The sequence below is a fragment of the Pseudonaja textilis genome, chromosome 9 (genome assembly GCF_049901715.1).
Source record: "Pseudonaja textilis isolate UNSWEBS1 chromosome 9, rPseTex1.2, whole genome shotgun sequence".
Classification (NCBI taxonomy): domain Eukaryota; kingdom Metazoa; phylum Chordata; class Lepidosauria; order Squamata; family Elapidae; genus Pseudonaja; species Pseudonaja textilis.
In genome coordinates, this window is record NC_141998.1 from 26237362 (window position 1) to 26253373 (window position 16012).

Below are 16012 nucleotides of genomic sequence, written 5' to 3' on the forward strand. Positions count from 1 at the left end.
AGGCTGGTCCTTGGTTTTAAAAACCCACAAGCCCTCTTTCCTCTGGAACGGACCCCAGGGCATTCACGCCCGCTGAGAAGCTGTTGTCCACTTCCCATATCTTCCTTTCCAGTCCTTCGGCCTCATCTTTGTTTTTCTGCTTTCCACAGGATGAAAAAAACCAAGTTCTGACCACCTACATTTGGTACAGGCAGGTAAGGAGGCCGATGTCTCTCTGATAGCATCCTGGGTTTGACTTTATCTCCTTCCTTGTTGGTTCTCCTTCCCTCCTTGTGCTAAGCAGGGTTTGTTTAATTGTGGATTGTAACCTAAGCGTTGTCCGAACGGCTCAGCCTCTAGGTGTGTGGGGGGGTAGACAAGATACCTGCCATTGTTTCTCATCCACCCTGCAGCACTGGGTCGATGAATTCTTGAAATGGAATCCCCAGGACTTCGACAACATCACCCAGATGTCCGTACCCACCGAAGCCATCTGGATCCCAGATATCCTGATCAACGAGTTGTAAGTCTGCAAATACCCTTCTGGGGCTCCCTTCCCCTGCCGACGGCGTGGGTCAGGGCAGGTTAGAGGGGGAACCAGGTGGTTTGGTGGGCCCTCCCTCCCTCCCTCCCTCCCCCTCCCTGGCCTCAGTATTCTCAGCTATGTTTTCCCCTTGGCTCGTCCCCGGCTCCATCTTCTGCGTGCCGTTCATTGCAGATGGAGAGAAGGCTGAGGAATTGGGATGGTTCCAGGACTGGAAAAGTATAAACAGCCATAATTACCCTTCTTGGGCTGGGCGTTCTGAGGAAGCCTTTGTGGAGACAATGGAGGGGCAGCTGCAGAGCTGCCAAACTCCTCTGGAAAGAGTCCGAGAAGGCATCTCTGGTGCCAACGGGCCTTCAATTCCTGCTATTGCCAGGCCTTTGCGAGGGGTCGGGGTGGGGGCAGCTGGAAGGGTCCTTTGGGGAGGAGAGCTCCTTCCCCCCTCCCCTTCCCAGAGCAATTTACTAATGTCAAACGACTTCCCTGACCAACCCCCGTTTTCTTAGAGCAACACGGTGTACAGAAGCCACCAGGCACCCCAAATGTTCCTTGTTTGTTCCCGCTTCCTCTTCCTCCCGATCTGAATTTTTTTTTTTTTCCAAATAGGCTCTTTTGCAGGAATTAATTCGTGGGAAGCAGGCAGGTTGCAAAAACAGAGTTGTTTTTCTTTGAGGCCCTGTTTCTCGAGAGGATCCGTTCTCCACCTTGGAAAAGTGGGTCTGGGGATGTTCCAGGGCCCCTCCGCCCTTAGGAATTCGCCTATGAGTTAGACCATTGGGGTAGCATTTTTCTCGCGTTCCTATTTCTCCTCTTCTGTTTCCCACAGTGTGGATGTGGGCAAATCCCCTGAAATCCCCTACGTCTACATCCTCTACAACGGGGAGGTGAGGAACCTGAAGCCTGTCCAAGTAGTGACTGCCTGCAGCCTGGACATCTACAACTTTCCCTTCGATGTACAGAACTGCTCTCTGACCTTCACCAGTTGGTTGCATAATAGTAGGTCACCCGCAGTATTGCTGGGTTCCTGGGGACCTCCTGCATGCCGGGGGGAACAAACCGTCTCTACAGTCCAACTGGAGAGGGTCAAACTGGTGTCTACCACCTCTGGCAGCTGCCAATATCTTCTTTCCAACCTAAACAATCCTGTTGACTACAGAGAACCAGCAGGGGTGGGATTCAAATTTCTTAACAATTGGTTCTGTGGGTGTGGCCTAATTTGTGGGTGTGTCTTGGTGGTCCTGTGACTGGCTGGGCATGGCTTGTATGTAAATATTATAAATATTTATGTAAATATTAATTTTTTTTATAAAAAAGAGCAACTTTTACTCAAAATCAGGCAAAGCTGTCAGTTCAACCCTGGGTAGAGGGCAGATATTTCTCTTCTCTGGGCCTAATGAGAATGTATCTGCTGAACAAAACTCAGCCCTGGCAACAGGAAAGGCACCTGGCCAGCAAACACTCAGCTCGATTCAGTTGGCCAGACTCCACCCACAAGGGATTAGGAGGTTGTTAAAAGAAGATGAGGTTGGCTACCATCTCATAACTTGCTATGAGGCTCTGGTTCCCACCCCGTTTAAGTCAACCGTTGCCTTTTGTTCCTCCAGTCCGGTGCTTGGTGTTCAAATCACCCTTCTTTGGCACCCTTTTCCATTTCTTTATCCTCAGTACGAGACATCAACCTCTCCTTGTGGAGGACCCCAGAGGAGGTGAAAAATGACAGGAGTGTCTTCATGAACCAGGGCGAGTGGGAGCTTCTTCACGTGCTCAGCCAGTTTCGAGAGTTCAGTGTTGGGGACAATGACTACTACGCAGAGATGAAGTTCTTTGTAAGTTGCCAGGGTGGGCATTGGAGGGGAAGCTGAACTGGGTGCCAGGAGCACCACTGGCCCAGGAACTGCCCCAAAGGCTGGAGGCAGGAGGATAAGATGGGGTCCCAGAAAGAATTAATAACCACCTGACCAGATACGGTAATTATAGCACAGTTTATGGGCAGCCGTCCTTCTCATGGCCTAGAAGTTGCAGCTGGGGTGGGGTGTGAATAAAATAGCTGCTGGTCTTTTATCTACTGAGCCAGTCCGAAAGTTTTGCTTCGGGTCTTCCCTTCTCATCTCTCTTTCTGCCCTAACAGGTTGTCATCCGGAGGCGCCCCCTTTTCTATGCTGTCAGCCTGCTGCTCCCCAGTATTTTTCTCATGGTCATGGATATCGTGGGCTTCTACCTGCCCCCTGATAGCGGGGAAAGGGTCTCATTCAAGATCACCCTGCTCCTTGGCTACTCCGTTTTCCTAATCATTGTGTCCGACACGCTACCTGCAACCGCTATCGGGACTCCCCTTATAGGTGCGAGAGTAACAGCACTTAGACTTACATACTGCCCCATAGTGCTTTACAGAAGCGGTCACCTGGCTAACCATCTCAGCCCTCTGAGCCTCCAGGTCTTCCCTCTGCTTGGAAAGCCCATGCTCGTAGTCCTCAGTGAGATGCTTCCGCTGAGCCTCCTTCTCGGTCAGATCCAATTTGAACGGAGCCAGCTGTTTCGCCAACTCTTTCGCTCTCGTGGGGCTGCTTAGGTCCAGCAACTTCTTCCTGCTAGGGCCCCCTTAGGAGCCTGGCTGGGAGGGGAATGTCAACTTGGGAAGCCATTTTGGGAGTCAATGCTTCCACGCTGCCACAAGCCTGAGAAAGTGGGAGAAAGTGGTTTTCAATGGAGTAGCTCTATGTAGGCAAAATAAAATTCTTTTGTTACTTCAAGGTCATTGAGTATGGCGCAGAATGAAATAATAATCTGACTTTAGGATGGATCATGATTGGGCCTTGTGATGTGATGATGGCCAAGTGGGGGAGGGGGATGGATTTGTAGTTTGAATATTGCAAGGAAGCCCGAAAACTTTCAGATTCGGGATTCCACAGATGTGCCAGTTTACTATCCAGATAAAGGTGCCTTTGAGATATGTCTGTCTTGGAATTATTGATTGGAATGGAGGTTTGCTGGAACCCTGATAGGGAGGGGCAGCAAGAGGCCAGCAAGGTGCCCCTTGACATGCATGACATCAAGTTGGCCATGCCTACCCAAGTCACAAGACTACCTAGCCACACCCACCCAGCTGGTCATTAGGCAGATCATACTGGTGGTCTGAGGGATTTAAAATTAGGAATGTAGTGGTCCCTGAGGTCCAAAATCTTGAGTCCCATCAGGATTGAACTCCAGATTGTAGACAAGAGTTAGCCTGCAGTCCTGCATTCCAACCACTGTGTCACGAGAGCTCCTAATACCTTTATAGTCTTTGCTGGGATATGATAACCTAGTGGCAACACTCAGTGAAGTTGAGGAAAAGAAGAAACCCTTCCAAGACCTGCAGGGGTCAGAGGCAACCCAAGAGGACCATCCAACTGGCTTGAGGAAAATGTCTTCTGGCTTGCTTTAGGAAGCGGTGCCGTGAATGATGGGTAAGATCCGGGGAATTCACATGGAATCCATATCTGGGGCTCAACCTGTTGTCTAAGTTGAAATCCAAGATCAACCGAGGAGGAGGCTGGAATGGAGGAGAATCAGGAGGAACTAGGATCCTTGATATGAGCAGCAGAAGAGAACTTTGAGGTAGAAACGAGAGCTTGCTGAAGTCTCTGCTTTGCTCCTGCAGGTATCTATTTTGTGGTCTGCATGGCCTTGCTGGTCATCAGCTTGACAGAGACCATCCTCATCGTGCGCCTGGTGCACAAACAGGACCTTCAGCCCCATGTTCCTGACTGGGTGAAGCGCTGGGTTCTAGAACGGGCCACCGTCCTGCTCTGCATCCGAGACAGGAAAGGGTTCCGCCCCACCTGCACTCAGAGTTCCAACATCTCCAGGGACATGGAGAATAACGACAGCACAGGTGAGAAGTCCCCAATCAGATGGCATTAAGCCATGATTTGTCAAAAACAGCACAACTGGATGGTTCACACACAAGATGGTTTTGTGTAAGGTGTGTAAACCTAGCTACAGGTAGCCCTTGACTTACAACCGTTCATAGAGTGACCGAAGATGCAATGGCACTGGAAAAAGGGACTTCTGACTCTGAATGGTCACGTGATTGACAGTTGACCCACATTTATGATGGTTGCCGTTTCCCAGGGCTGTGTGGTCCCCTTTTGAAACCTTCTAATAAGCAAAAGTCAGTGGGAAAACAGATTCACATAACAACCATGTTACTAATTTAAGAACAGCAGCGATTCACTTAACAAATGGGGCCAAACTCACTCAACCCATTTCTCAGTTAGCAACATAAATTTTGGGCTCCGTTGTGGCCATAAGTTGAGGACTACCTGTATTTGGGGATGAATATTTCTCTTCAGTGGAGGGAGATCTTATTTTATGAGCCTCAGTGGCGCAGTGGTCAGAGGGTAGCACTGCAGGGCTGCTTCTGCTGACTGACGGCTGCCTGTAATTTGGCTGTTCGAATCCCACCAGGCTCAAGGTTGACTCAGCCTTCCGTCCTTCCGAGGTGGGAAAAATGAGGGACCAGATTGTTGGGGGCAAGAGGCTGACTCTGTACACCGCTTAGAAAGGGCTGTGAAGCTCTGTAAAGTGGTATATAAATCTAAGGGCTATTGCTATTTATGAGGCTTGAAAGTTTGTGATCGGCTAAGTAAGCAAAGAACTGAGCCTTCTTTTCAGCGTGCAGGGAGGGTCTTGTCTGCATCCTCTGGGTCTGATTCAGCCGTATCAATTTCCGCCTCCATCCTCTTCCTCCAGCCAAGCTGAACCACTACAGCTGTGATGCCACCCGTGACTACGAAGGCAGAACGGGGGGTGCCACATCCCCACTGCAGGCCCAGAGCCCAGAGTCCCTGGCACACATCCTGCAAGAGATCACAGCCATCCGCCAGTTCCTGGAGAAGCGAGATGAGTTCCGGGATATCGCCTGCGAGTGGTTGCAGGTGGGCTACATTTTGGATGTCCTCCTCTTCCGTGCCTACTTAGTGGCGGTGTTGGCCTACAGCATCACTCTTGGCATCCTGTGGTCCATCTGGCAGTATGCCTGACGCACCCGCCTTACCAGGGAGACCACGCGCCACGAGCCTTTTGCAGATCTTTGGAGCCCCCGCTTCTCAATTTAGGAAGGAATATTGGTTCAACTTTCAGGTTCTCCATAAAGTCCCAAACTCCAATCTATCTTGCTGAGGGGAAAGTACAGATTATCACAAATCTCTTTATCCCAGGTTTTTACATTTTTTTTTTAAGTTAGATTTTTCTAAGGACTTCATGTCCCTTGCATCGTCTTGTCTTTATCTGTGTAATCTCTTTAAGAAGGGAAATTTTGGTCCCTGGGAACGATTTATTTTTCAGTGAATTTCAATCCCCAAGATGGGTAATAGAAAGTTGAAGTGTGTTTTGAAGTAGTGTTCAACGGCATTTATATTCTGTGTGGTTATTTGCACTCATATTGTCAATCGGCCTGTCTGTAAAATGGGCAGCTGCTTTTCTTGCTATCCTATCTGTTCCTTCTCCTATCTGTTCTACAATAAACAGAATTAAACCGAACATATCCAAGAACCGTGGACCGGATTGCTTAGCTTATAAATGAAGAATCAGAGACGATTTCTCTGCTGAGTATCTAGCGGAGGCGAATTGTTGCAGCTGTTCTTAAAGGGAGCATTGATTGGAGTGGAAATAAAATGCTTATTTAAATGGATAATTCAAGGAATTACCTTCCGAATTGTAAACCTTCCAGAGTTATTTGGCTGAGACAGGCATCTACAGAAATTGTACAAATAAATCAGTAAAGAAATAAATAAATAGTCTTGAACAGGCTGAATATTTTGAAAGCAACAATATTACATCGTAAGGGAGAGAGAGAGAGAAAATATCTCAAAAAGGAAGAAGGCCTGAAGCTGCTTTGGGGTGAGGGAGGTGGAAGATTTGTGCCAGAGCAGATTCTGTTGAAATCAATACAGAAAAGTTGATAATTCCTGAAATGTAAATGATTTGAGATTATATTTGACCGCTCTTTCTTCTCCTGTTCCGAAAGACCATCAGCACCTCCAATGCCAACCTTAACAGAACAACAGAGTTGGAAGGGACCTTGGAGGTCTGCTAGTCTAACCCCCTGCTCAGCCAGGAAGCCCTATATACCATCCCAGACAAGCGGCTGTCCGATCTCCAGTGTTGGAGCAGCCACAACTTCTGAAGGCAACTTCTGTTCCTCTGATGATTGTTCTCACTGTTAGGAAGTTTCTCCTTAGTTCTCCACGTTGCTTCTCTCCTTGACTGAATTGCATCCACAGCTTCTTGTCCATTGTTGATTAGTTCCCATCCGTTGCTTCTTTCTTCCTCACAAGATGCAGCAGTGACAGATTTAGGGACGACCTGGCCACTTTGATATTAAAACGCTCGTGTAAGCGGAAACGTCTCACCTGCAAGAGCAAGGCCATGGATCCCATCTCACCCGATCCCCTCCGGCTTGACATACATCTCCTCAAATCGGAAGTGTGTGGCTCGGTGGGGATCCTTTCAGCACCCTGGACAGAGCAAGCGGATTTGCAGGGCAGGTTGGAACGGCTGTTGATCCTTCCAAGAAAACAGAAAAACCTTCCAGAAACTAAAGCTAATAGGTACCGGAGCATCTCTCCCTCCACCTGTTGCTAAGCAGGGGTGTAAAAGCCACACGTCAACTTTATTTATTTATTTTTAAATACATTTTTGGGATTTTACAATGAAAACAGACCAACAACACATACATAAATGTAAGAGAGAAAAAGAAAATATGAAAAGAAAATAGAAAGAAAAAGATGGAAAACAATTAAAAATGTTTTCATCTTCAACAGTTTGTGAGACCTCCTTTTTATCCTTATTTTATGCCACTTAATCCTTACACATATCTGTATATCAGTACTACGATTCTATCCCATCTTCTTTTACCTTTTAGTGTGAAATCTGTCTTTGGTCTATCCATTTGTACCGGCAGTTCCAGCTGTTGTAGTATATTGAAGTGTCTTTATCTTTTAATGCCAAGGTTAATTTGTCCATTTCTGCACAACTTGAAATTTTTTGAATAACCATCTCCTCTGATGGAACATACGTGAACTTTAGACCACACAAAGCTCAAGAGAAGGAAAATTAGAGAGAATTAGATGCCTCCTTCTTCAGGGAAGGATCTGAGACAGGAGCTGAGCTCTGTTAGGACTCGGCACCCACCCTTCTGCCTCTCTGCCACTTGGCAAATGTTAGAGCAAGCATCTATGGAAGTTCTCAGTCATCCAGGTCAGTCTTGCCCCAAAGATACTTTTTCAAGACCCAGCCAGGACTTTATGGACCTAAAAGTCCAGTTGCCTCTTGAAAAAGCATCTTTGAGGTATTAGAGAGTAGGGGTCTTCAAACTGGACAGCTTTAAGCATTGTGGACTTCCAACTCCCAGAATTCCTCCTCCAGTCATGTTAGCTCAGGAATTCTGGGAGTTGAAGTCCACAAGTCTTAAACTTGCCAAGTTTGGAGACCCTTGTATTAGAGAAAGCCTTATGGTCTCCCAGTCAATGGCCACTTGATGCCAAAATACACTTCTATTTGGCAAAACGTAAGTAACAGGCAGACTATTCACTCAGCTCCTGCCCATCTCTTGGATGGCAAACATTTTCTCAGATTCCCCCTATAGGATGGCAATTTCTGATCAATGAGGACTTTGCATTTTGTCTAACTTAGAAGAGCCTTTCCTCTGCCTTGGACATTAACTCCAGAACCCCTAACTCTCATACGTGACTAGAGTTTCTGGCGGTTGGTTCAGGGCTTTGGAGAGAGGTTGGCATTGCAAGTCCTTGAGCATTTTCTCCTGGGATGTGTGGCAAACAAGCCTCTGAAGAACAACTGCTTACAAACCGTCATCCAAGCATCCATCTGTTTGGGAAGCGAATGCTTGTCACATCCAACCGTTTCTCACAATCAGTTATTCAAAAAAGCTGATCTTTCAGTCCCCCTCCATCCTGCATTCACCCAGAAGGTCAGGGCTCCAGCTGAGGCATACATCAGCTGGAAAACGAAGGAGGAGGAGTTTGCCAGGACCTGTCAGGAGGAAATGCACCGCCAACAGATGCTGAGGAAGAGAAATGTGTCACAAGCTGCATGTATCATCATCTGCCTTGCCAGGGAATGCAGCTTTAGCCACTGATTAATACCAGCCAATATTTTCATAGGTACCAGGTGAGTGCATGGAAGTCCTGGCAGGATGAGCTTCTGCTAAAATATCTCCTGGCAGCTATAATTTTGAGCGTGCAACATTTTTAGGCCGGAGGCCAGGGATTGCATTCCAATACAGGGCTGGCACAGAATTGGATTCATTTTAATTGGAATTGAATTAAAACAGAATCACATTTCAGTTAATACAATTACCTGCCATGTATTGTGTATTATGTTCCGTTTCCGTTGCCTTACAAATCAGAGCTTCAGACAGAATTGCTGGGCTGCTTCCGAGTCCTCGTGCTACCCTGGAACCAAAGTCGTGCCTTCCAAAACAGTGCCTCCCCTCCCCTGTGAAACGTATGGACTTGCTGTCATCCCTGTGACAAGGATTGAGTCTCTGGCAGGTATGCTAAGATCGAGATTCTCAAACCCATAATCAATGTAAGGCTATACTTCTGACCCACTTGTATGTGCACCAAAATAGTGCAATCTTCTCCAAAGTTACAGCTCAACATCAACTGATCTTTGTCTCATTGATAGTTCAGCTTGTGGTCTTCATACATTGGACATCAAGAAGAGTTTGTTTCCCTGAAGGGATCCTCATTCCACAGTCAACCCTCCGTGAACAAACTAAATTTTCAACAGGAAGGGGGAATGACTAATAAGAAATGTGAAGTGGATATGGAATTGATCTGAAATGAATTGGAAATCAATGAATCACAAAGTATAAATGTGCCTTCTGCAGAGTTGGAACAGAGTTGGTCTTGTTGTCTAATCTTGATTAACCCTGGCTTAATGCCCTTCCAGGAGGTGGCAGAGCTTTGGAACTGTCTGCATGTAAAAAGTAAGCACTTTTAATACTCAGCAATGACTCTTCCCCACAGTTTTTTTTTTAAAAATCACACTCTTATGGATAACTTCAGAAGGCTTTTCAGATGGTTGAATTTTCCTGGTCCTATCAGATAACTGACTTACAGGAACCCTTCAGCGGGACAGGCAAGTGGGAAGTGGGTTAGTGTCAGTGTGGGGTCTCGGCCGTGGGGTCCTGCAGTAATGTACTGATGATCTGTAAGTGGCTGGTTATTGATGAGGTGTCCTGTTAAAGAGTTAGTAAGACACTAAATCAGCCCCATTGATCCTAGCGAGATCGAAGCTGCTACAGACCTGATCACTACAATGGGCAATTAACCACCACTGGAATGAGCTGCCTTCATGTAACATCAAATGCTTCAACAGACAAATCCAATCGACACATCGACTGGGTACTTCCTGGTGCTGTGACGAGGGGTGTGTGAGTGTACATATATACCATAAACAGTTGCAAGAAATGGGATGCATTGGCGCTCCAGGGTCTGAGACGCTCTCGTGCCTGTAGGCCGGGCTGCCATAATATCTAAATCCATTGAACAAAAAACAACAGTCTATTTGCATAACATGCTATGCCCATACTTTACTCAATAGTAGTAACTGTAAGAGGGATCTTGGGGTCTTGGTGGACAATCCCTTAAATATGAGCCAGTCATCTGCTGCAGCTACAAAAAAAAACAACAGTTCTAGACTGTATAAACAGAGGGATAGAATCAAGATCACGTGAAGTGTTAATACCACTTTATAAGTCCTTGGTCAGGCCATACCTAGAATACTGCATCCAGTTATGGTCGCCATGATGTAAAGAAGATGTTGAGACTCTAGAAAGAGTGCAGAGAAGAGCATATAAACATATAAAGAACAGTTGCTGGAATTGAGTATGGCTGGTCTGATGAAAAGAAGGACTAGGGGTGACACGATAGCAATCTTCCAGTATTTAAGGGGGTGCCCCAAAGAAGAGGGAGTCAAGCTATTCTCCAAAGCCCCTGAAGGCAGGACAAGAAGCAATGGATGGAAACTAATCAAGGAGAGAAGCAACTTAGAACTAAGGAGAAATTTCCTGACAGAACAATTAACCAGTGGAACAACTTGCCTCCAGAAATTGTAAATGCTCCAACACTGGAAGTTTTCAAGAAGAGATTGGACAACCATTTGCCTGAAATGGTATAGGGTTTCCTGCCTAAGCAGGGAGTTGGACTAGAAGACCTCCAAGGTCCCTTCCAACTATTCTATTCTATTCTATTCTATTCTATTCTATTCTATTCTATTCTATTCTATTCTATTCCATTCCATTCCATTCCATTCCATTCCATATCATATGGCTGGTTCATGGGCCAGAGGTGGGTCAGTGGAGAGTGGAGATCAGCATTGTCTCTCCTCCCCCTTCTCTTCCTTTCCCCACCAGGACTTTTCTTCTGCAAGTTGTCTCATAGGTTACACACCCCAAGAGGTCCCCTCTGTTCTGTGTTGGTCAGACTGTGTGCAATTCTCAGCACCTGCATTCAGAATGGAGCATCTCCAAAGGACAGACAGTAAGGGGTTGCCAAGAAAAACTGGAAAGGACCGGCTGGAAGTGTTTGTTGTGTTTGGTCTGGAGAAACCTGACCCAAAGCTTTCACCTGCCAAGGACCACAGCCCAGCAAGAGGCCATGGCAGATGGAGGGAATCCTCCAGCTCAGGAGCAGAGTGACTCTTGTAGGCCTCATCTCTTCATTGCCCTCTCTGAGAGCGGGGATTCCTGGTTGGACATCAGAAAAGAAGGTCCGCATGGAATAGAATTCTTTGTTGGCCAAGTGTGATTGGGCACAGAAGGAATTTGTCTTTGGTGCAGAAGCTCTCAGTGTACGTAAAAGATGTCAGTGATAAATCAAGGAGAAAGAGATTCATAGGAATAATTGGATTCCCCTCTTGGAATATTCGAAACAGAGGCTGTTGTGCGGATTCCTGAACTGGACAAGTGCTGGCTGAGGTCAGGGGTGGGGAACTCTGGCCCTTTCTGGACTTGTGGCCTTCAACTCCCAGAATTCCTGAGCCAGCAGGGCAGTTGAAGTGCACAAGTCCTAACCTCTGGATTAGGGCATCGCTCTGTCCTGCCCCAGCCTTGCACTGAACGATTCCGTGAACTGGTGAACACACGGAACAATTTCCCTTCCTGGCTTGGGGATTCTCCCCACAGGCAGCAGCACAACTTGAACTGGGGAAGAGATGGGAAACACAGCCGCCCCCGAAAGACAAAGGGACGGCCAGAAAAACACTGTCCTTTCTAGTTACCCTGAGTGGACACATGGCCCTGTCCAGCAAGGCGAGAGGGCTGTGTGTTTGAGCTGCCCACACGATGGCGGCAGAGCCTAGAGATTCCGCAGCTTTCAAACTTCTGAAGACAAGGAAGGATCCAAGCCTTCCACAGTCCCGCTGGCATCCACGGCTTGCAAGCAGGTTTATGTTGTACAGTAGATATATTTGGCTAACCAGGTTCTGAAACGGAGCGCGGGATTGTCATGCAAAATTGAGAAGTGGGCTTTGGTGGGGGAACAAGCCCTTGGTTTCCCACCAGGATAGGGATGGCGGCAGCAGCATCTATCAAGATAGGATGTTGGCTTGCAACCTTGCAGCCTCCAAGTCTACGGAATTCTCTGGCCCATAAGCTTGCAGTCAGCCTCATCTTTGTGCGGTGAATTGAAATTAATTTTTTTTTAAAAAAAAACAACGGTCTGGTTGACTAGAAGTGTTTAAGCGGAAGTCCGCTAGGCAATGACTGACAGGTTGAGTGAATGGTTTGCAGCCCAGAAAATGTGGGAATTGCTCTAGAGTGGATGAGACAGAAAACCGGGAAAGGCCTTCCAAAGATATAGCGCCAGGTAGGGATACTCTAACCTGGTTTCAGAGCTTTGGCAATTAAAGTAGAGACAAAGGCTTTGTGGGGACAAATATGCCAGGATTCATCCACTATTAAAGAGAATTTCTGCTCCAGTCACACACAGCGTCCAGCCATCATGAAATTCTAAAGAAATTCTGCCCAGGGGTCCCAGCATACCAGCAAGGGGTGGGGGGGAATCAACGATATTGACAGCTACAATAAACAAGAAATAAACCATGTAGCACCGGAAGGTAAAAGGACTAGAAGCTTGAAAGGGAGTTGAAGGAGAATTGTCTCCGAAGCAACAGAGGGAAGTAAAATTTGGTCCTGGGAAGTTGCAATGGGGTTACAGGCAGATCTTCGCAAATGGGGCGCTTTTCAAAAGCTTTATTGTCTGCTGGAGTTCAGAGTGTTTAGTCTCCATGTGCCAACTGGCTAAAAAGCTGGAGTTTTTTCAGCTCTTCCCATCTCCCATGTTCCACTGCGCCCCTTCCCATGGGGGTGGAGGCCCTCCGTCATCCTTCCAAGTGTCTCTCTGGGTGGCTCCCCCCAAAAACTCAGGAATGTGGGAGGAACAGGCTGTTCTCTGCCATCGTGCCTTTCTGAACGGATGACCTCACCGGAGGTCAGTAAACGCAGCCGCCTGACATGAGCCGTCCAAAATAGCACACAGGCTAAATAAAAGCCGGTTGAAGAGTCGGAGCAAATGAGGATAGTATTTCGAATGAAATGCCTAAAATCACCCAGCCAAAGAAACAGGGTGGGAGGGTGGAGGAGAGGTATTATTCTAAAATACGACGTTCTTTATGTTTTGCTTATGATGCTCTGACATTTATTTCAGGATAGGAGTGCATAAATTCAGCGTTGCTAGAGAAGTCACTGGCTTGCCAGTGTTTGCGGAAAGATACAGTATGTTTGGCACGGCTTTAATTTACCCCGTGCTTTTTCGTGCTGAAGTTATTTAACCACAATCTGGTTGATAAACCGTAAGGGCTGAGTCCACGCCACGCACCGAGCGGAAAAGACGCTGGAGACGCTGCAAGGGAGGGTTTATTGGAGATGTCAACCTGGTTACTTTGACTGGGGAACTGGAGGCTAAAACATAGGAAGGACGGTCGCAGGAGTAGGAGAGGGCTAGTCTAGAGAAAAGCAGGAGTAGGCATGATAGCCGTGTTCCAGGATTTGAGGGGCTGCCAGAGAGAGAAGGGGGTTCAACTTATCTTCCAAGGGCAGAAGAAGAAACCTCGGATGGAAACTAACCAAGGAGGCTAACAGTGAGGACACTTAACCAGTAGAACAGAAGTTGCCTTCAGAAGTTGTGGGGGCTTCATCCCTGGAGGCTTTTGAGAAAAGACTGCACATTTTTGTCTGAAATGCCATAGGATCTCCTGCTCGGGCAGGGGTTGGACTAGAAGACCTCTAAGGTTCCTCACAGCTATTTTGTTAGGCTGACTGGCATGCCCAACCTGCTCAACCATGCCTCATCCTTGACCAACCAAACCAAGCCACGAAAAAGGAAAACCAAAATGGGCTTTCTTGCCTTTTTTCTATTATCCCAGCTCTTTTCCTTCCCTGGTTGGGAAAAGGTGAGGAGGCCGACCAGCCGTGTTTTTTCTGGATGGGGCAGCTGAAAACTGTCTATATATGCTCATAAATAATCTGAATATAAACAGCACACTATATTTAAGTAGCACTAATTACCCCGTTGATTCCACGTAATTAACGTTTAACTGCATTTTAATTTTCATGGGATTACACAGCTTGGCAGGGCAAGTCCCCTCCCCTCCCCCCACTCCTTCCCCCCGAAAAGGTTCACATCATAAAAATCCCGTCGGATGTCTGTGTTTTCGATTTAGAAGCCGAGAGCCGAGAAGGAGCAACCCTGGCAGGGCTTGGCTAAGCTGCCACGGATGGCATCTCAGGGCATGTTTTAAATTTGGTTTGGGGTGCTGGGCCACTGTGGGAACCCCCCAGAAGCCCCCCCACCCACCCAAGAGGCACCCTTCCTTCCCGTCTGCCCAAGCAGGGAGGGGCAGCGCCTGGCCACCGGGTCCTCCCCCCCGCTCCTGGGCCTGTGTGGCGCAGCCACAGGGTGCCTCCCCTCGCCTCCGAGCAAGCGGGGGCCGAGGGCGTTGGGCAAAGGGCTGTACAGTTTGCATCTCCATTTAAAAAAGGGGGCTGGTGCCGCAGTTAATGTAATCAGTAAATAAATAAAGGAGGGCTTAAGCGTAGTGTACAGCAATCAGTTTAGAACTACAGGATAATTAACCCAGCAGGAGGCCGGAGCAGCCTATAGTCGGGTTTAAATGAGCGAGTTCACTTTCATTGAGGCAAACTTGCTCAGCTCCCTGGGGAGCACCAGAGACTCCCAGAACAGTCTTGGCAAAAGGCCCCCCGAGAGGAACTACAGCGTGGGCCGCCAGCAAGCTCCCCCCCCCCAATCCCCCCAACGCTCAACCCAGACCAACCCTTGTCCTAGAATGCCACTGAGTCAGGGGGGCCTGTTTTGTGAAATGACCGCCGTTTCAGGACTCTGTTTCTCCACCACTCAAATGCCCCCCCTCCTAGACAGATTCTGCTTCTCCCTCCCCAAAGCCAAAGGTCCACACCTGTGGTGGGATTCAATTTCTTTTTTTTTACTACCGGTTCTGTGGGGCGTGACTTGGTGGGCGTGGCGGGGGAAGGACACTGTAACATCTCCAGTCAGAGGTGGGATTGGCCGCTTCTCCGAACGACTCAACATTTCTGCTACCGGTTCTCCAGAACTGGTCAGAACCTGCTGAAGACCACCTCTAGTCCACGCCATTCGAGAAAGCACCATGTAAGACTCACCGAGGCTAAAATGGAGGAAGAATGAGCATAGCTGGTCTAGTGGAAGACTGCTATCGTGTCATCCCTGGTTTAGGGGAGAGAAGGAGCAGGGGAGACAGGAGAGCAGCCTTCTGGTATTTGAGGGGCTGCCCCAGAGAGGAGGAGGAGGAAGGCAGTCAAGATATTCTCCAAGGCACTCAAAGGCCGGACAAGGAATGATGGATGGAAACTGATCAAGGAGAGATTCAACCTGGAAATAAGGAGAAATCGCACAGTGAGAGCAATCAATCAATGGAACAGAAGTTGCCTTCGGAAGTTGTGGGAGCTTCATCCCTGGAGGCTTTCAAGAAGAAGTTGGACTGTTATCTGTCAGGAATGGTGTAGGGTCTGCTTGGGGGGGCTGGACTAGATGTCCTACAAGGTCCCTTCCAACTCTGTTATTCTTTTTAGAATTCTGAGCTTGTTTACTCCATTCTCCATCCCCAGATGTCCAAATATCTAGGTCATTGGCACAAAGCCAGCAAGGTTCTCCTTTGGATAATAAATCCATGATTCACGAGACAGACGTAGAAGTAATCATGGGTGTTTTGACTTCTAGCTTTCTTTGGATGGAGACTGTGGGCTTCAGAACTGACAGCCCTCCAGAGCAGGGGTCTCCAACCTTGGCAACTTTTAAGACTTGTGGACTTCAACTCCTAGAATTGGTCCACAAATTTTACAGTTGCCAAGGTTGGAGACTCCTGATTTAGAGAATGATTGGGACCTTCCAGCATTTCACCACCGGCCTCTGGTAATCCAGACCC

The 16012-nt window shown here is 47.7% G+C and overlaps 2 protein-coding genes across 2 annotated transcripts in view; both read left to right on the forward strand.

Annotated features, from left to right (window-relative positions):
- The window catches only part of LOC148125076 (5-hydroxytryptamine receptor 3A-like), a 6321-nt gene extending 6103 nt beyond the window's left edge, over nt 1–218 (forward strand). The window contains exon 3 of the mRNA XM_087938745.1: nt 150–218. Coding sequence (XP_087794871.1) covers nt 150–218 — 69 coding nt within the window. The remainder of the gene's footprint in view (nt 1–149) is intronic.
- Nucleotides 219–392: 174 nt separating this feature from the next.
- On the forward strand, nt 393–6041 carry LOC113441821 (5-hydroxytryptamine receptor 3A). The gene is made up of 6 exons (XM_026709002.2): nt 393–502; nt 1350–1519; nt 2189–2349; nt 2652–2862; nt 4164–4397; nt 5258–6041. The coding sequence occupies exons 1-6, from the start codon at nt 450–452 to the stop codon at nt 5545–5547; spliced, it is 1119 nt and encodes a 372-aa protein (XP_026564787.2). The 5' UTR covers nt 393–449; the 3' UTR covers nt 5548–6041.
- The last annotated feature ends 9971 nt before the right edge of the window (nt 6042–16012 follow it).